At 50.4% G+C, this 20735-nt stretch overlaps 3 protein-coding genes across 3 annotated transcripts; all 3 read right to left on the bottom strand.

The window, feature by feature from the left end:
* Positions 1–814: 814 nt before the first annotated feature.
* Positions 815–4194, bottom strand: LOC134147062 (olfactory receptor 51A7-like). Its single transcript, XM_062587843.1, has 4 exons — positions 3278–4194; positions 2263–2278; positions 1289–1461; positions 815–992 (listed from the first exon to the last, which is right to left on the bottom strand). The coding sequence occupies exons 1-4, from the start codon at positions 4192–4194 to the stop codon at positions 815–817; spliced, it is 1284 nt and encodes a 427-aa protein (XP_062443827.1).
* Positions 4195–9991: 5797 nt separating this feature from the next.
* Positions 9992–10948, bottom strand: LOC134135738 (olfactory receptor 52K1-like). Its single transcript, XM_062567524.1, has one exon. The coding sequence runs from the start codon at positions 10946–10948 to the stop codon at positions 9992–9994; it is 957 nt and encodes a 318-aa protein (XP_062423508.1).
* Positions 10949–16474: 5526 nt separating this feature from the next.
* Positions 16475–17522, bottom strand: LOC134146987 (olfactory receptor 52K2-like). Its single transcript, XM_062587722.1, is given in 2 exon segments — positions 16475–16567; positions 16569–17522. Coding segments are annotated over 2 exon segments (1044 nt in total). The 5' UTR covers positions 17520–17522.
* Positions 17523–20735: the final 3213 nt, after the last annotated feature.

Below are 20735 nucleotides of genomic sequence, written 5' to 3'. Positions count from 1 at the left end.
CCAAAACTCCTGCAGCTAACAAGGTCCTGGCCAGGATGACCAGAGGCTGCTACTGGCTCTCCAGCTTCCTCCCCTCCTTCTAGTGGCTGCCTCATGAGACCGGGGTTAAATTCCTTGCCCAGCCAGCCGCCCTTTGGCAAGCCACTCACTGGTTTAAAGCCGGTAGAGGCTGGGTATCTAACTGCGGTCCCACACCTCCGCCTTAGCCCTCCCGTTGGCTTGGGTAGTTGCAGTCCCCCCAGCAGTGTGTGCTCAGAGCTTGCGCTCTCTTGGCAGGTCCCAGTGGGAAAAGCCCACACCAAACCTTAGTGCATATGGGGTTGACACCCAGGTGGCTGCTGTGTCTGCATCGCCCCAGGGGCTTGGTTCTGCGGCCACACCAGCAGCATGTCCAAGGCACCCCGGCAGCACTGAGCCCGGCACGGTCCCAGCGGACATGAGCACAGGCATCACTGCTGGGGCAGAGTGCGGGGTAGGGACTGGGGAGGGAGTGGGATGTGTGTAATGCTCTCCACCATAGGCACGGACAAATGTGTGTCAGAGCTCATAACTGGGTGGCGATTCAGAGTACAAGAAACAAGCTATAAACATAAGAGGAAGACCTTAAAAGAAGGAAGGATGGTGATCGGCATGCACCATCCCCTCTGGTGCTGGGATATGCTTGATGTGAGGTGACCTGGAGGTTTTACGGGAAGACTGCAGTGTTGACAGGTCCCAGCACAAGCCCAGGAGGCACCTACCTTTGCACTTCCCGCAACGTACTCTCCTGGGGAGCTGAAGTCCCTTTGGGGCTTCTCCAGCCTCAGAGGTCCACTCACTGGCTTTCCAGGCATGCGCTCTGACCACCAGCCTGTCTGGTGGGTATGTCCGTCCTTCTCACGTTGATGGCCTTTGGTAGCTTTGTGGGAAACCGTGACCTCCTGCAGTACAGGTCAGTTTTAACCACTTGCAGGATGAGCACGATGGGGCCAGTGTCTGAGGAGGGAAAGTACCTGCAAGTTTTGAACCGAATACTTAAAAGACTGCTGCAAAAGCAGAAGAGGCAAAATCACAAATGCCAGAAAGTGGACTTTTATTTTTAAAATGAACCTACAACGGCTTTAGCCCCCTGTTGTGGTCCTGCTCCAACATGCATTGGTAAAGCAGAGAGCAAATCTGTGGAGATCTTTCCTCAGCCTGAGTTGTAAACCCAGCTTGGCAGGACACAAGTGGGGCAAATGTGGAGGACGCTCTGTGCATGGTGGGCAGGGTGGACCGGCAGACAAGTGCTCCGAGGTGAGGGAGGCACCAGGAGACCACGGAGAGCACCGGAGGGGTGTCTGGATGAGGGCTGCCTAGTGGTGGGATCTCACAGAGGAGGGTGAAGCTGGGAGCCGATACACTGCGTGAAGGGGATGATGGGGCAATAACATCTTCAGATAGCTCGGAGGTGTGAGTGAGAGCACAGCCTGCATGTGCTATCTGCACACAAAAACGTGTGCATGGGAGTAGATTTGTGATCTTCAGTCTAAAGAAAGTTTCTGAGGGGAGGTCTGGATGAATCACCGCCTCATCATTGTGGGGCAAAGACACAGAGCAGAAAAGCAGAAGGAAGAATTTAGTCAAACACAGGAATTGCTCAAGCGGGTTGCAGGGATCTGCATATCTTGAGGTTTGGACTAGTTGATCTCCAGAGGTCCCTTCCAACCTTACCAATTCTATGATTCTATCTACCTTGGCAGCAGGTAACTGCTATCGTCAACAAGGAGCGGTCTCAGTAAGGACAATAATTTTCACACATGGCCAGGCTGGAATTTCCTCTGAAACCCACATTGCTGTTTCCACTGCTGTTCTCTCAGTGCGCTGAGCAGCCACTGCTTTACACTTTCAACAGTCCCATAGGTCATGTTTCCAGCCTTTTTGCATTTAAGGCAATTCTGCAACTCAGAATCACAGAATGGTTGAGGTTGGCAGGGACCTCTGGGGACCATCTAGTCCAACCCCCCCCCCACCCCTGCTCAAGCAGGGCTACCTAGAGCAGGCTGCCCAGCACCATGTCCAGACAGCTTTTGAATATCTCCAAGGATGGAGACTCCACAACCTCCCTGGGCAACCTGTTCCAGTGCTCTGTCACTCTCTCACAGGAAAGAAGTTTTTCCTCATGTTCAGGTGGAACTTCCTGTGTTTCAGTTTGTGCCTGTTGCCCCTCGTCCTGTTGCTGGGCACCACTGAGAAGAGTCTGGCCCCATCCGCTCGACACCTTCCCTTCAGATAATTGCACACATTGACAAGATCCCCCTCAGTCTTCTCTTCTCCAGGTGAACGGTCTCAGCTCTCACAGCCTCTCTTCGTAGGAGAAATGCTCCATTCCCTTAATTGTTTTTGTAGCCCTTTGCTGGACTCACTCCAGTAGCTACATGACTCTCCTGCATTGAGGAGCCAAGCACTGGACCCAGTGCTCCAGGCACAGCCTCACCAGGGCTGAGTAGAGGGGCAGGATCACCTCCCAGCAGAGAAGGAGGATTACCTCCCAAACTCCAGTTTGCCTAAGCAACAGTCACTGCTTTGAAGCCTCAGCTGCCTCCTTCCCCTTCACAGCTGCACAGTTTGAAGCACAAGGAGATGGTGGCTCTTACTTTTCACCCTCAAATTTCATACAGACATGCACATTCTTCTTAGAGCAAACTTCCTGCTTTCTAAGCACGGTGCTTCATTAGTATCTTGCAACAGTGACCTGAGTGGATTTAAATACGTGTACTTTAAATGAAGTGCTAAAACTTGGACATTTCTCAGTTTTCCCCTATTCTATGTTACATACGTATTAATATTTAGTAGCTACCACCCAGAAAAAAACCTCCTGGGGAGCTCTTACACCTTACTGACAAGCATTGCTATAACCCCTCTTTTGTTTTTAAGTGGGGTCTCAGGAGAGCACGAGCCTGCTCTTCCCCAGCCTTGCCTGTGGCCATGACGTGGCACCTGTGAGTTTGCAGAGTGCAACCACACAGCAAGTAGTGTGCTGCTTGTGCACTAGAGGCCAGCCCAAGCAAGGAGAGCCATTGCCCCCAGTGCAAAAGAAGAGATGTCCTCCTCCAGGCCAAGCCAGTGAAAAGGTGGTCTGGAAGTACGTAGGCTGTGTTCGCACGATCTCTTTAACAGAGGGGCAGTGAATCTGAGCAAGAAAATAAAAAGAAAGAGTTGGGGCAAAAGTATCTTCCTACAGTAAAGCTATTTGAATAACGGGTGTCTAACAAAAGCTTAGTGTTCTTCCAGCAGTCTTTGCCTGGGAAATCTCAGGAGTATCTGCCGCCGAATCTGCTTAGTTTTCACACTGTACACAATGGGGTTCATCACTGGGGGCACCAGCACATAGACATCAGCCATGAGGACATGCACCAGGGGAGAGGCGTGTTTCCCAAACCGGTGGATCATGGAAATGCCGATCATGGGGATATAGAAGATCAGGACAGCACAGATGTGGGAGACACAAGTGTTGAGGACCTTGAGGCGTTCGTCTCGGGATGCAATGCCCAGCACCGTGCTGACGATGAGGATGTAGGAGAGGACAATGAGCACAGAGTCCAGGCCCATGGTGGAGACAACGACAAAGAGCCCAAGGATGCTGTTGATCCTTCTGTCAGAGCAGGACAGCTTCATGACATCCTGGTGCAGGCAGAAGGAGTGGGAGAGGATGTTGGGAAGGCAGAACTGCAGCCGGCGGAGGAGAATGGGGGTAGGCATTACCATAAAAGCGCTCCTTACAGCAAATGCCAGCCCAGTCCTGAGGACAGTCGAGTCCGTCAGGATGGAAGTGTACCTGAGGGGCTGCTGGATGGCCACAAAGCGATCAAAGGCCATGGCCAGCAGCATGGCCGACTCCATGAGGGAGAACGTGTGGACGAAGTACAGCTGGGCGATGCAGGAGTTGACGTTCACCTCCCGGGAGTTGAGGAGGAAGAGGCTCAGCATCGTGGGCATGGTGGACACCGAGAGGCCCAGGTCGGAGAGGGCCAACATGCTCAGGAAATAGTACATGGGCTGGTGGAGGCTCGGCTCTGTGTGGACGATGAAGAGGATGGTACAGTTGCCCAGAACTGCAGCCACGTACAAGGTGCACAGAGGAATGGCGAGCCACGACTGGACATTTTCTAGCCCAGGGATGCCCGTCAGGAGGAATACGTCTGGGCTGTACACGGTGAGATTGGAAATCATCATGCTACAATGCTGATGCTGTCAGCTCTGTGCCCTAGGGGGAGAAGCAGTGTTGTCATTTGAAAGCAGCAGGGATGGTGACGACCCTGCCTGCACACAAGCAAAAAGCCCTCCTGGAATGGCAAAGGAGCTGTAGAGAGGTGGACATATGGGTATTCGTTGCTAGCATGGAGAACATCCTCACACATGCCAGGCCTTGCAAAGTCTGCATTTTCATCTTCACTGCTGGCTCACAACCTTGCTGCGACTCCACTTCAAAGGTCCCATCTCGGCTTTAGCAAGAGTCGGGCTTGGCTGCACCAGCAGGCAATGGATTTTGCCTGTGCCCAGTGCCCAGCCCCAAAACTGGCACTCGGACTTCAGCAAAGGCCACGAGCACACTTGTAGTGTCAGTCCCCAGAGACGAGGAGGGCAGGCTAGGACACTTCCCATGCTGTGTGCCTGGCTGGTGGCCAGCTGTGGATGTCAGCGATGTCTCAGGAAAACTTGGTCTAAAGGAAGAGAGACTTAGGGAGTCCGAAATGAAGAACTAGAAAGGCAGATGGGGGACTTCATAACATGCACAGGATCACAGAATGATAGAGGTTCAAAGGGACCTCTGGAGAGCATCGGGTTGCCTTTGAGGGACTGCAGCCTGCTGCTTTGCCTGCCCTGTCCCGGGTACCTTGGTGACCGGGTTCCAAGAGACTCCCCTGAGGACGTGTATGTGACAGCACAGACCAGATCTGGATGGAATAACCACTATTCAAAGATCATTTCTGGAAATGGCAGTAGCAGGGATAAGTACTGGGAGTTTGCACCAAATCCATACCAGCACCTCATCCCTAAACTAACCCCAGCTCTAGCCTAGACAAGCAAGTCAATGGTCTGACCTTCTGACTGTAACTCAAAGCCCCTCCATGACCATCCCGTGGACACATTCTACGGGAGTCACTGAGCAGACAAAAGCATGAAGCTCATCTCCTCTCCCTCTTGCCTTCATCTGCTTGCCTTCAGCTTTTACCAGCACCGTTTTCTCCCCTTGATTACACACATGCACACGCACACACACTCCTCAGAAACTGTCATCCTGGGAGACCTTCCTCTGCCAAGTCGCCTGTTTGAAGGAGCAAAGAAGAGAGGCAGAAAGGCAGGGAATGTAAGATGGGAGGGAGGGAGGTTTCAGAGTGCAGGTGTGTGGCAGGACTCTTCCCATGCTTCTCAATTTGACAATCAAACCTGGAGGCAAACCAGCCAAGGCAGTAGACTCATCCAGACACTGCCATGGGAAACTGAGGTGCTGTTTAATATGAGGATGTGCTCCCAGCTGAGACCATCCAACAGACTGGCAGCGCAGGAAGAGGGGGAGGAGAGAACAGTCCTGCAGAGCATCGCGGCGAGGAAGAGGCTTTCCGGCAGCCCAAGGCAGAGATGCCCGTCCAGGAACAAGATTGATGAGACCTACCTGGGAAGCCGTTCCCTGTGTCCTGGGAAGCGCTGGCTCCTGAGGGCAGATGGGAAACCTGCAAACACCTTGCTGGGTGCCTTGCTGGAAGGGTTGACAGAAAGGGAGAGGGGAATCTCAGTCCTTGGAGGGGGAGAGACATTTGAGATGGAGCAAACTTGAGTTTCATCCTAAAGTAGAACCAAACCAGGTTTGACCCAAGCAGCCCAGAGCTACTGCCAAATGAGCCAAACAGGAGCTGCCTCTGGCTGGCTCAGCCCAGGATGTCGGGTCTGGCTCCCTGGGTCGGCAGTGACACAGCTCTCCAGAGCCACGAGACACCCTGGCATCTTGCCTCCATGGAAACCAGCAGGCATGAGATGATGGTCCGGCCCTCTCAACCCCTCAGCTGACATGCCCACTCACCACTGCCGTGCATGAGGAGAGCTCAGACCTGAGCGCCTCTGCCTGCTGGGTTTCCATGCCCAGCACACAGGTGCCTCCCACACTCACTCCACCTCCGTGCTTATATGGGATCTTGGCAACACTCTCCTGGGGTCTCCAAGCAGTGGCAGAAAGTGTCTGCCACCAAACACTTCCGCATTTTAACCCTGTAAGTGTTCAAAAGCTAATGTGCCTCCAAGGCAGGGGAGGGCCTCTGCATGCTGGAGCAGAGCCTGTCCCCCACATCTGTGACCCTCCTCCAGTTCCCAGCATTGAGGCCCCAACTCCATATCCTGACTTCCAAGCCCCACAACAGCACCTTCTCCAGTGTGGTGACTGAAAGACAGAAAATCATCCAAGTCATGGAACAGTATCCATATAGAGAGAATAAATAGATGAGAATTCATTGTCTTGGAAAAGGAACAGCTCAGGAGAGAAACTGTAAGAAACAAATGCACAGGAAACTGTGGAACACGTTGCCATTGAATGGCAATTGAATGAGTAGCAAGAGAAAGATTGGGAAAATGTGGGCCCACTGCTGGGTGGGGCGGGGGCCCTGGTGGCAAAGGCTACAGAGGAGACAGAATTACTGAATGCCTTCTTTGCTTCAGTCTTCACTGCTAAGGGCAGCCCTCAAGAATCCCAGAGCCTGGAGGCAAAGGAGATAGTCTGGAGAAAGGAAGATTTTCCTTTGGTTGAGGAGGATAGGATTAGAGATTTTTCCGGACAAGCTTGACATTCACAAATCCACGGGCCCGGATGGGATGCACCCACGGGGACTGAGGGAGCTGGCGGATGTTGTTGCCAGGCTGCTCTCCATCACCTTTGAAAGGTCCTGGAGAACTGGAGAGGTGCCTGAGGACTGGAAGAAAGCCAATGTCACTCCAGTCTTCAAGAAGGGCAAGAAGGAGGACCCAGGCAACTATAGGTCAGTCAGCCTCACCTCCATCCCTGGAAAGGTGATGGAACAGCTCATTCTGGATGTCGTCTCCAGACATACGGAGGAAAAGAAAGTGATCAAGAGTAGTCAACCTGGATTTAACAAGGTGAATTCCTACTGAAGCAATCTGATAGCCTTCTCTGATGGAATGTTTGGCTGCGTAGATGAGGGCAGAGCAGTGGACGTTGTGTACCTTGACTTCAGCAAGGATTTTGACACTGTCTCCCATAACATCCTCCTGGATAAGCTCAGGAAGTGTGGGTTAGACGAGTGGAGAGTGAGGTGGATTGAGAACTGGCTGAAAGGCAGAGCTCAGAGGGTCGTCATCAGTGGTGTGGAGTCTAGTTGGAGCCCTGTGGCTAGTGGCGTCCCCCAGGGATCAGGACTGGGTCCCATCCTGTTCAACTTTTGAGGGGATGAGGGGATAGAGTGCCTCCTCAGCAAGTTTGCTGATGATCCCAAGCTGGGAGGAGTGGCTGACACACCAGAGGACTGTGCTGCCATTCAGAGAGACCTGGAGAGGCTGGAGAACTGGGTGGAGAGGAACCTCCTGAGGTTCAACAAGGGCAAGTGCAGAGTCCTGCACCTAGGGAAAAATAACCCTAGGCAGCAGGACAAGCTGGGGGCTGACCTTGTGGAGAGCAGCTCTGCAGAGAAGGACCTGGGAGTGCTGGTGGATGACAAGGTGACCATGAGCCAGCAATGTGCCCTTGTGGCCAAGAAGGCCAATGGTCTCCTGGGGTGCATTAGGCAGAGTGTTGCGAGCAGGTCAAGGGAGGTGATCCTGCCCCTCTCCTCAGCCCTGCTGAGGCCTCATCTCGAGTACTGCGTCCAGTTCTGGGCTCCCCAGTCCGAGAGAGACATGGAGCTGCTGGAGAGTCCAGCATAGGGCTACAAGGATGATCAGAGGGCTGGAGCATCTGCCCTATGAGGAACGGCTGTGAGAGCTGGGCCTCTTCAGCCTGGGGAAGAGATGACTGAGTGGGGTAAATTCTTACCAATATTAAGAAGTATCTGAAGGGAGGGTGTCAAGGGGCCGGGGGAAAAACTCTTTTCAGTTGTCTCATGTGACAGGACAGGAGGCAATGGACACAAACTGAACCACAGGAAGTTCTGCCTGAACGTGAGGGGGAATTCATGTTCCCTCATGTTAGAGGGGAAGACCCCTGTCTAACATGCTCTAGGTGACCCTGCTGATGCTGAGCAGGGGGGTTGGACTAGATGATCTCCAGAGGTCCCTTCCAACCTTCCTGTTTCTATGATTCCATGAACCTCTTCCCTGTGAGAATGACAGAGCACTGGAACAGGCTGCCCAGAGAGGTTGTGGAGTCTCCTTCTCTGGAGAGATTCAAGGCCCGCCTGGATGCAACCCTGTCTAACATGCTCTAGGTGACCCTGCTGAGTGGGGAGGTTGGACTAGATGATCTCCAGAGGTCCCTTCCAGCCTTTACTGATTCTGTGTGATTCTGTGAATGCTGCAAACGCCAGGAGCATAAATAGAAAAAAAAAAAAAGGATTAGAAAAGCTCACTATGAGTGGAGCTATTGGTGGCTATGAAACAAGATGGCTATTCAGTAGGTCCCTAAATGAGTTACAGGTGCATTGATTCTATTGATATCTTAAGGTAAGCATTTGTTGGGAAACCGTGCTGTCTGTCAAGAGACAAGATTTTGAACTGGAAAAAAGAAACAGTAAAGTATTGGGTGTTCTGTGTCTTCAAGCTCATTTTCTGGAGAATTTTATCTCACTTACAGTGAGTTTTGATATCTCATATGGTAGCCCAGCCAGCACTCTATCCACACTCAGGAAGGAAGATGTCTTTCAAGGGTGATTCATGCAGATACAGCACCAGAACTCTTCAGCCACCCTAAAGCTGAAGTGATCCTGAGACAGGCAAGTAGGAAGAGAAATCAGAAAAATTAAACAGGTAGTAATGGTTTTAGGATAAAATTTATGGTGCCAATTACAAGATTTCATCTGCTGTGCCTTGAAAATGTGGTTTCTATTGGCAGGAGAGTGCAGCCAAAAGCAGCACTCCAGCATGAGTTAGGTGTCAAGCTGCTACTGGTATTATTGGATTACCCACTGGGTGCAGGCAAATTCAGTTTCCCATATTCACTTGAAAATCTAATCCACATCACTGTTAGAAAAAGGCTTTTAAATCACAGCAGTATCTTGCCTATGATCCTACTTAGAACATACAGCTCAACAGAAAGGGCAAACGGCTAAATTTTACCCTCTCTGTGAAGAGCATGAAGTGCTTTAATAAAAAACAAACCACAAATCTCAATGAAATTTTATTCAGAAAGAGAGAGATACTCGGATGTGATAATTCTGATGACTACGCCTCCCTTTGGGAATTTAGATTTCAGGTAGTCTCTATCTCAAGCCCCCAGGAAGACTTTTCCCATAACTCCTGTTAAAGACTCATTAAATATTTAGGTGTTCATCTACATGGCTTTAAACTGCTCTCATTTCCTGGTTTGTAAAAATACAACAATATTTTGTTGCAGTGGAGGAAGTTGGAGAGACTAGCATGACTATGCACCATCCCATGTGCCATGCCCTTTCCCAACTGCTCTGACTTCAGCCCTTCCTCCTTCTCTGTCTTCTTCTATGCTCCAGGATGCACAGCCAGAGGCTTGCTGACAGAGCTGTCACTGAGAAAACAGTTGAGGTAGAGCCGAGGGCTGGACCCAAGTCCGGTTATGCTGATCACACAGTTGCGTCGTCTGGTCCCTGTGCTGCATCCTCCAAAGATGTGCCCCATGACCTGCTCCGCGAAACCCAGAGCGGAGCAAGTAACTCATGGCACGGCAGGGACATTGCAATTGCAAATAGAGACAGAATGTCCATAGTGTAGCAGGGATGATGGGACCTGTTCAGGTGGGAAGTGTCTGGAGATGCTTCATGACAGCCCTACATCATTCTGCAGGTCTAGTTGAGAAGAAGCTGCAGCTGAAGTTGGACCGGCAGCAGATGACAGCTGGAACTTAGAGCCTCTTGCAAGAAAAGGCAGCAAGCACCCGGTCACGGATCTCTTTGGTTTTGACGCCATACACTATAGGATTCATCATGGGAGGGAAGAGAAGGTACAAATTGGCCATCAAGATGTGCACATGAGGGGCAACGTGGTGACCAAACCTGTGGATTACCGACGAGAGAACCACGGGAATGTAGAAGACCAGGATGGCGCAGATGTGGGAGAGGCAGGTGCCAAGTGCCTTCAGTCTCTCCTCCTTGGATGCCAGGCTCAACACAGTTCTCAGGATCCGGAGGTAGGAGTATCCGACGGAGAGCAGATCCAACGCCACGATGAAGAAAGCCACAAAGAGGCCGTAGATATTGTTGAATGTGGTGTCAGCACAGGCCAGCTTCACCACCGCCATATGTTCACAGTAGCACTGGGAGATGACGTGGGAGCGGCAATACGGCAGGCGGCGGAGGAGGAAGGGCAGGGGCAACACGAGCCCAGATGCCCTGGCCAGGGCCAAGAGCCCAATCTTGGCTATCAGGGAGTTGGTGAGGATGGAGCTGTATCGCAGGGGGTTGCACACGGCAACATACCTGTCAAAAGCCATGGCCAGCAGCACTGCCGACTCCACGATGGAGAAAGAGTGAAGGAAAAACATCTGCACAAGGCAGGCCTTGAAGGTGATCTCCTGGGCACTGAACCAGAAGATGCCCAGCATTTTGGGCATGGTGGTGAGGGAGAGCACCAAGTCGGTGAGAGCCAGCATGGAAAGGAAATAAAACATGGGCTTGTGGAGCGATGGCTCTGTCTTTATCACATACAAGAGGGTGCAGTTCCCAAGAAGGGCTGTGGCAAACACCGTGCTGAACGGGATGGCAATCCAGCGGTGCAGAGCTTCCAGCCCCGGGATGCCAGTCAGGAGAAACACAGGTGGGCTGGTGGTGTTGGAAGCAGAGAAGTTGACATGGAGAAGCATCCTTGGAAAGCTTCACCTTAGAGCCTTTCCTTCCAGTAAAACATAACAGAAAGAACCATCAGGCTTTGCAAAACATGCACACTTTGTGCCACTTTCACTGCAAATCCCTTATCCCGTGTGGAGTTGATTTGTTACTCTGCCTGTAAGGCAATCATGACAAGGTCAGTCTGTGGAGATCTTCAAAGACAAAGTGTTCTGATATAAAATATGAAGTATGATTACCTTGCAGGGGACAGGAGGGACCATGCAGCAGCAGCCTGACAAGGAGCTCTGTGGAGACAGGCACCTTCCTGCAGGTCTCGCCCAGGGCAGGAGAAGAGCATCGAGTGAAGACGTCTCTCGTTTCCTGGAGCAAATGGTGAAAGGTGCAGCAGGTGGGGCCCAAGCAGTGCAAGGCCCACGCAGCCCGGACAGCCTCATCCCGAGAGGTCTCTGACACTGGTCTTCCAGGATCCCTGCAGCACACCTGGGGGAAGTCTGCCAGCTGCATACGGAGGTGCAGCCACAGCTGGAGACCAGTTCCCAGGCAAGGCAGCTTTCTGGTTTGACCCAGCACAAGCTTTTTTCTAGCCTAGCTAGAAAGAGAACCCGCCTGTGAGCCCCTACCCCCAGCCAGCAACCCACACGCAAGGCAAAAGGTTGGTACTTTCATCCTGCCTTGAGCTTATAAGCTTCTGGTGCAAGAAGGGGAATTAACAGGAGCCTAGTGAAAACTGGGTCCCTTCTTGAGCTCTCTGAGTGCAGACCCCTTCGCGTCAGCCTGCAGTTCCCAGATTGCACTAACAATAGAACCATAAATCAGAAGAGCTCGAGTTGGGTTTTGTCCCCTCCCACTCCAGATCTGGACCTACATCAGGGCTTGCTTCAAACTCCCCCTCTCCTCTGCTCTCGTTCACTCCGTTCCCTGCCCCAAACATACGCATAGGAGCATAACAGTGCATGTGGGAACAGATTCCCGGAGAGGACTCACCAGATTTCTGAACGAGCTGTGAGTATGTGACAGCTCATCTTCAGCAAAGGTTCTTGTGCAAAGGACCTCAGTCCCTCCGGCCTGCTGAGCAGACTCCAATGGCCGAGCTGCAGCTGCAGAGTTTATAGCTCCGTTGCCTCCAGGGGGAAGATTTCACAAACCAGCAGGGAATCTCTGTGCAGTTCTCACCCTCCCGTGTTCAGCTCCAGAAGACCAACGTTAACTCTTGCCTTTGGGAGAAATGCTAACAGGACCTTGCAAGAGCAAATGGAGGAAGGACAGTGATTTGCATTCCCTCCAGGCTGTTTGCCTGGGCCAATGAATGGCTGATCCCTAAGGCAGACTCTTAGGTGACTTTCCCTCTCTCCTTTTACAAAACCCAAGCAATCCATTACTGCCACCATCTCCACCCACCATGGCGAGAGCCAGCCAACCATCCCCGGTGCCCAGTACTCCCCACAAGTTCTGCTCCAGCTCTGCAAGAGCTCTCATGCTGCCTGCATGGGCCACCTTCTGCCTCGCTAAGTGCTGCCCGCTCACAGCACTGCAACTGAGGGGCAGAGACCACGAGCATGGGAGAGGCTGCAGAAACTGTGAAGTGGTGTGCAGAGCACAACATGCTGCGCTGTTTCTTCTCTGCATTGTCCACAGTGAGCTTCCCCACCACACCAAGTCTTCTCCTTCTTGATTGTACTGTGAACAGGGCAAGAGGCCTCACGAAGGAAATGAAACCACATTTCAGACAGACAAATCACGTACCTTAGCTTGCAATGAATGGGAACCTGTCCACAGGAGTATATGATGGGATCAGCTCTGGAGCACTACGCTGCCTGGCAGGCCCACAGTTGGCTGAGTGTGCAAAACGCTGGGGACATCCTGGTGAGAGACTGTAGCTGGAAGGGTGTTCTGAAGACGTCCCTTCAAACATGAATGCTGTGTGCCCCCCGCCACGCACACCCTGGCTGCAGGGACAGGCTCTGGCCTCTTGCTGCTTGCAGTAAGATGTCCCCAGTGCAGCCAGCTTGTTGACCAGGTCAGAGTTTGGAGGAAGAGAGAAGCTGCTGCTTGGCTGCTGGGACCTTGAGACATGACCCCATGTACCATTTGTGAGAACAGGGAGGGCACAACACACAGATGGATCCCACCACCCCAACATTGCTGTTCTCTGCTGCTACAAGAGTCACAGATACCGCATTTCCACGCAGCCCCTTGTATCGCAACAGAAGCAGGTTAAAAACGGGCTGGATGCCCAAACCCAGCACTGAACCATATGTGGAGAAACATGAACATAGAGAGGAACTGCTGGTGGAAGTGCAATGCTGAATGCAGAGCAGGTCCATGTGGAAGGTGGCCAGGAGCAGCACATAGAAGCAGGGTGGACAAAGAAGGAGACCGAGGAAGGGAAGAGCTTCTGTCATGGACAAAACACTCCTGACCTGGGGAATTTCACTTAACTAAATGTATTGCCAATTAACATAAACTTGTGATTATTGATTCAAGTGCTGAGGGAGAAGGAGAAAAAGACAAACAAACACTAAGGGAAACACCTTCGTCCCCTTCCCCAAGGTCCAGTTCAGTCCAACACCTCTCTGCCCACCCTCTCCAGTCTCATCTCCCCAAGATTTCGCCACACGTTTCCCTCCCAGTCCTGTTGCTGAGGCAGCAGGCGAGCAGGCGGCTGGGCTCAGGGCATTAGGGTTTCTGTCTGCTGTGCCTTACTTCTTACTCGTTTTCCTTCACCGTGCCACGTTTCATACTGCTGCTTTGCCCTTGCACAGGTCACCTACAGAAGGCCTGAGGTGCAAGGGAACAAAAATAGTTCAGTACATTTCAACTTCCTTTGCACGGTGTTCCTAGCCTTATACTGGACTCTCTCCAGTAGTTCTATGTCCTCCTTCAGTACACCGAGGGGTTCAGGCTCTTGAAGCTGCAGGGCCTCAGAAAAGATCCAGTCAATCTCCTTCTCATTATCTCTGATGCTGTGCAACCTGCTAGCTTCTTCCAACAACTCTTTTACTTAGCAACACAGATCTCCCAAATCCATACAGCACCTGCAGGTAGATGACCATTTCTCACTGCTCCAGCAGGTCACCCTGCCCAAAATCTTTATCCTTCTTCTGAAGCTCCATTTCGGTAAAGGCCTCTCATATTTCAGGGAAAGTTGCGCCAGCAGGTACTGGGGACATGTTGCTATGCAACATACCATCACCGCTGCAGAGAAAGCCTGTGCTGCCCCTTCCTGCATAAACCACTACCTCTTTTTGCTGTACATTTGGCTCAGCTCTTATGTAGACCCTCATGAGCAACAGCTAAAATGGTGCTTGACCCACCCAGAGATCAGCTGGAACAAAAGCTTCAAGGTCCCTTTGATCAAGAACAGCTGACAGAACTTGCTAGAGCCTGCTAGAGCCTGCCAGGAGCCCTAGCTTTCTGTAACTATCATTTCCTGGCAGCAGCAAGTACCCTCATGTTCCTGGAAGGGTTCCCAGAGATCCTTCAATGATCGCAGAAGTTCCTAGAAGATCTCAAAGCGGAGCCCAAAAATTGCTGTACCAGCTGCTGTATCTGCTGAGTGCCTCTGTCACGTGCCTCTGTCAGCTGCTCCCTCTCTACATGTCTTTGAAATGTCAATACTTCCTCTCCCCGAGGGTTCTCCGTGGCAATGCATTGCATTCACATCCCTGGCAGCACTGTGGGTTTGGGTCTGACCCCTTGGGCTGGTGGGCAGATGGGCTCAGCAGGAGCAGCAAAGGTGGAGTCCCACAAATGTCCATCCCTGCGCTGCTGCAGGCCTCTCTCCTGCCACTGCCATGAGGTGCCAGGCACAGACCCCAGAAAACCAGGGCTGGCACCAACCTGCTGCTCCAGCACATGAGGCTCTGCCTGCCGACAACTGGTGAAAACCACTTGCCTGGGAAACGAGGCGCGTGGAGATATGAGGGAAGAGTACTCAATGGGTTATTAAAAAAAAGCAGATTTCTTTTCAAGTATTCATGTTTTTGCACGAAAATGTTTATTTTCTCTTTTCCCTGGCCTCCCCTTCTCCCACTGCTGCTTGCACCAATGATGTAGAAGGGATGGAGCAGCAGGTAAAAGAAAACAGCTGAGGAGGCTTTGGGCTGCACTGAGTTGGAAGGGACATGGTGGGAGAAGGGCTCTGTGTCACGCTTCGGGGAGCGAGCACTCCGGAAATGCAGCACCGACCAGGACAGACTGACTGCACTGCTGGTAGCCACCTTTTCTGGTGGAGTGCCCATGGCCCTCTGGGCATGTTACACATTCCCTAGAGTCAAAATCTTCCTAAGAATCAGTGCCAGCTGCCTGGTACGAAATGCTCGTCCCTACCTGCCAAACTCATCCAGCAGTGCAGCGTCACACTGGAGCTGCTGAGGGGACCGAGCTATGCTCCCCAGCTGATGCATCCCCTGATCTGTGTGTCATCTTGGCTCTGCACAGTGGGGGCCATAAAGTTGCTATCTGGCAGATCAGAGGCTTGGTGGTATTTATCTGCTCCAGGGTGTGTCTTCTGAGCTCAGCTTGAGACCCACCTCTGTGGTTTCTTGGGCCTTGACACCAGAGCTGGAAATCCCAGAGCTGCCACAAGCAGCTGTTGGGAGCCTCTGCATGTCTTCGTCTCAATCCAGGCACCAGCCCACGTGCAAAAAGGCTACCCATAACTACTGCTGGTCCTGTCTCTCTAGGGAAATGGTCCCTGACTGACCTGGGTGATGATTTCTCAGAGGGGATTTTGCCTCTCCATGGGGTCCCAGATCTCTGTTCACCCCTGCTATTGCTACTGCCCTCTACCATGTGCACACAGGACATGTGAGACAAGGGACTTTCCATGGAGTTTATTTACAGTTGATTTAAAGGCATGAGTAAGTTAAAGGAGTTCACACACACACACATACACACATACACATTTTAAGGGACCTTCCAGGGAACCAGAGTTCACATAAGGTGAAGTTTTCAGAAACAGCAGTGACCTAGAGGCCTCACAGGGCTGCTGAATGTCCCACTAAAGCTTTACCCACTGAAATATGTAGCACATAGTTACCCTGCAAGATTTTCCAGGATGCAGCAGTCTATACCACTGATTTTGAGTGTGAAAATCTTATCAGGTGTCTGAATACCTTTGAAATTTTATTCCCATATCCAGACCCTCAGAAGGATGCCAGTGCCTAGCCCCCAATAAATCAAAATCCCTCTGCAGATCAGGCCCAAAGATCTCAGTCCTCTTTGGAAACAGTATGAACACTCCTATACCTGGATGCTTTTGAGATTAAATTAGAATTCACAGAAGACTGAGCCCACAGTGCAGAATGATCCAAACACTTTGTTTTTCTTTGGAGAAAAGTGTTTAAAAATAGAGTTGTATGGGGGGAAGATGTGATAATGTAAGTGCTTTGGACAAAGAAACAGTTGCCCAGCACCCACCAGGACCAGCCCATTAGTTTCGTTTCAGTGAACTTTTGGCCTCTCAAATCCAGGCATCTAGTGCAGGTTCCCTTTCCAGTAACTGGAGAGAAATGGATATTTCTGGGAGATAATTCAACTCATCTAACCTCACACCTATTTGAGGATGGGGTGAATCTCCTTCTAGGAGAGTCTCCCTCTCTCAGTATCTGCCCTGTCATTATCAGCAGGTGAGATACTGAGTCCTGCCAACCGCTCTAGGAGTTTAACAATCCTTTCCCGAATCTGCTTTGTCTTTATGCCGTAAATGAGTGGGTTGACCATGGGAGGGACTGTCAAATAGAAATCAGCCACCAAGACTTGGGTGTGAGGATTCAAGCCAAGGGAAAACATCTGCAGGTACATGGAGAGGAGGCCACCTATGTAAAACAGCAGGATGATGGAAATGTGGGACCCGCAGGTGCCAAGGGCCTTGAGGCGTGCCTCCTTGGACGGCAGCCTTAACACAGACCTGAAGATCATACCATAGGAGAAGGTGATGAAGATGGAGTCTGACCCCACCAAGAGTGTTGCCACAATGATGCTGTAGAGATTGCTGGTGGATGGGTCGGCACAGGCCAGCTCCACCACAGCCATATGCTCACAGTAGGAGTGAGGGATGACTCTGGTTTTGCAGTATGGTAAGCTGGTGAGAAGGCACATCAAAGGGATCATGACAGCAACTCCTCTGGCTAGAGACAGCAGCCCTATCTGGGTGGTCCTTGAACTCGTCAGGATGATGGTGTATCTCAGGGGATTGCAAATGGCTATGTACCGATCAAAGGACATGGCCAGGAGCACCCCCGACTCCACTGCTGTGAACGTGTGGATGAAAAACATCTGGATGAAGCAGCCCTCAAAAGCAATTTCTCTTGCATCCAGCCAGAATACACCAAGCATTTTGGGAACCACAGCAGTTGGGAAGATGAGGTCAATGGCAGCCAGCATGGACATGAAATAGTACATAGGCTCATGGAGGCTTTCATCAAGCTTTACAGTGAGAAGGATCGTGCTATTCCCCAGCAAGGTCATGATGTACATAAAGCAGAATGGGATGGAAATCCAGATGTGGAGAGTTTCCAGGCCAGGGATGCCCACCAGGAGAAAAGGCAAAGAGTTGGTGCTGGATTGGTTGGTGACTGACATAGCCAGTGTAAACCAAGCCAGCTCTCTGTTCTGGACTTCAATTTCCTGAAACACACTGACAGAAGGGTTAGGCTTTTGTTATTGCCTGTTTGATTATAAAACTGTTTGCACCTCGCAATTTTCACACGTCACACAATTTTATTGCATTTATTTGGGGCCTCTTTTATCTACAATGAGGCTTTTAAACTGCTGCTGTGGTCAGGGATGCCTTCTGCTCCCCCTTCCAGACACTATTTTGTCTCTAACATTTGCAGCGTGCCTATCTGCCTGATGGCTCGAGCCATAGAATGTTGTTCTATAAACATGCCCACAGCAAAAACTGAGATGAGAGAAAATGATTTTCCAAGTGACAGCCATTGCTAAGGTTAGTCAAGGAGGGCACAATTAAAATGATACTACCCATACACACGTATACAGTCCATGAAACTGAGGGTCAGAAGAAAGCAAAATACTGTCCTGGGTGATGTTCATGTCACAAACAGTGGAGTTATACCCATTTTTCCTCTCCAAAGCCCAATAACATAGATTTTTCTCTAAAGTAAGTTTTCCTGAAAGATATTCCCTCAGTGCCAATTTGTGGGCATCCAGAGATGGAGAAGTTGCATCCTTTGGCATTTTGTCTCAAGTGCTAATCATTTGCATGGCTATAACCACATGCTTTTCTTCCCATTTGGCATTACCATTCCTTCCAGCCATAGCGTCCTACTCTACCGCCTACACTTGGCCAGACAGCCCTTTATGGCACAGTATTTCCATTGCATGAAGGTACATACTTCCTATGACTGAAGAATTATTCCTAATACATTGAAGGTCTGTTCCACTATCTCTTTGTCTTTTTGAGAGGCTTTTTTTTTTCCGCATATTTCCAAGATTTCCAAATATTTGGGGGAAAGTCTCCCCATTTCCCTCTTACGCGTGCAAAGTTTCACTAGCTCATCGGGCCTCAGTACTGTCCTCAGAGTGTGCCATGAGTTGCTTTCCAGAGTCTCTGTTTGCCAGGACACAGTGCCCCGAACACCTGGTCTACTCTCCTTGCCCTGATACTCAGTTTATTGCAGATGATCACATCTGCCAATCTCCCTATACTGCTCTGCAGGCCTCTCCCCATCGTTATTCGCGATGCAGCTTTTCCTGGGTCATACACTGATATGTCTACATTGAATATGTATGGATTTGGGGATAACTGATGAAAGTAGTACAGAACAGCTTCTCGTCTAGAGCCAGCCCTTATGGAGTCCCTGCAGAAACACAACCATTTTGTGATGATTGTTCACTGACAACTTCATTCTACAGTCTCTTAATTACCCAGTTCTTCATCCTCTTCATTAGCAGCTCACAGATGTTGCATGTTGCCAGCTCTTCCCCTGGAAGCAGGCAGCATGTTGCTTGCATAACTCCATGTGCAGTACACACGCACACACACAGAGATTCACCAAACTTGCTATCTCATAGGAAAATGAGATCAGATTTGTTTGCCAGAAGCAATCTCCTGCAAAGACACGTTGATTGCCATTAATTTGATTTGATTCCCATTCTTTAATTCTTTATTGACCAAATCTCCTATTAACTTGTTTCTCATTTGGTAGGACATTGCTGTCAGGCTGACCAATCTGTAACTAACCACATCATCTTCCTTTCTCGCTTAAAGTAATGGCCCGAGGAAGCATGTCTCCAGCCTCCATAGTGTGCCAGGACTAATAAAGTTTGGCAAAACAGGCTAAAGACCTCTTAGTCCAACTGAAGACACCTTGCCTTCATCTGCTTTTATCTGCTTTCTCTACACTTAATAGTTTCTAAGTTGCATCGGACCCTGACTCGCTCCCCGTTTCATTTTTGTCCCTGGTGTTTTAAATGAAGTATTAAGGGTTCTGTTCACCTTCCTAACCACAGCTGTCCTTTCCTGTAAGCATGCCAGGGTGCAGGTTTGGCTATTCACTGCATTCTTTCAAAACATCTCTCTCTTCTCTGCAGGTTTCTTGCCTACATTCCTTCCACCTTTAAGTTTTATCAGCTTTGGCCAACCGGAACTTGATGAAACATCGGCCGTGGGTATTACCTGCTGAAATGCATTTAGATCACCTCTACCACTTCCTAGGCACACACTGACCCTTTGTTTCTGTCATTTAATTCCTCTTTACCCAGCCCTTTACTGCAGGAAAGGGCACAAGAATGAGCCCAGTTGTTGGCACAGTGTTCAGGACACCCATTCAGGCCACAGGTGAAGCTCCAGCGCTGGAGTAATCATCCTTCACACCATCTGAGCATCCTGACCCAAGAGCTTGTAGCTGCTCCCGTGTGTGACCGTGGTGCTTGCTCTCCTCCACAGGTTGCACTGCAGATGCAAGGAGCCTTTCCAAAATAATGCTTTGCCCCCAGTTCCCAGCTGTGAAGTCAAGCTGCCCTCCTTTCTGATTTTTGTTGGAGAGCACTTCAGTCTTTCTGGGCCATTCAGATTGGAGTTGCTAATGACCTGGAACTGAGTCGTGATCCTTTGTCAAGGGGCTGCCTGTCCCTTCCATCATCTTCACCCAGTCCCATGCACGCTTCGGGTCATGTGAAATAATCCTCCCTCTCATGTTCTGCTTGTCTGTGAGGATTCCCAGTGCGCTTGCTTATTATTCCTATGCCTACTATTGCACAAAAGCATTGCAGAATAATACCTATGACTGAAAATTTAACCAGTTTTACTTGTTTCAGCCAATTATTTATTGGTTTGTACAAAGAAAAACAAACTGACTCTTTACCATTTAACAATTTCTGGGTCTAGTTAAAAAGTTTGATATTAGTTGTTTACTTTAACTCAAGGCTTATTTTTACCTGAAAAAATACTTTTTAAAAATCAGAATTCTACAGATTTTGGTTTGCAATTTATTTTAATAAAAAAAATTATGATATACATTTCAGAGAACTGACCTTTTCAAGAGGATTTCCAGGAAGAGCACAGTCATCTTTTTCCTGACTCAAACTGTGTGCATACACAGAGCAAACACTAAACTCGCATCAGGCTCCAGTCCCCCGGCACTGGAAGCAGGTTGCCGTATCCTGTGGGTGACAGAAGCCCGGCTGATGTCAGTCCACTGGCACAGCCGCCCACCTACCTCAGCTCATCCTTCACCTCAAGGATGCTCACACCAAGAAGAAACTCCTCTCTATGTGAAGGCCAGGCTGCAGGTCTGGGCATAGATCACCCAAACAGCCCTGCTGGGAGTTTCCTCC

This window comes from Rhea pennata, chromosome 1 (genome assembly GCF_028389875.1).
Source record: "Rhea pennata isolate bPtePen1 chromosome 1, bPtePen1.pri, whole genome shotgun sequence".
NCBI classification, from domain to species: Eukaryota; Metazoa; Chordata; class Aves; order Rheiformes; family Rheidae; genus Rhea; species Rhea pennata.
Note: the sequence above shows the minus strand (reverse complement) of the source record. Positions and strands in the feature narration are given on the sequence as shown.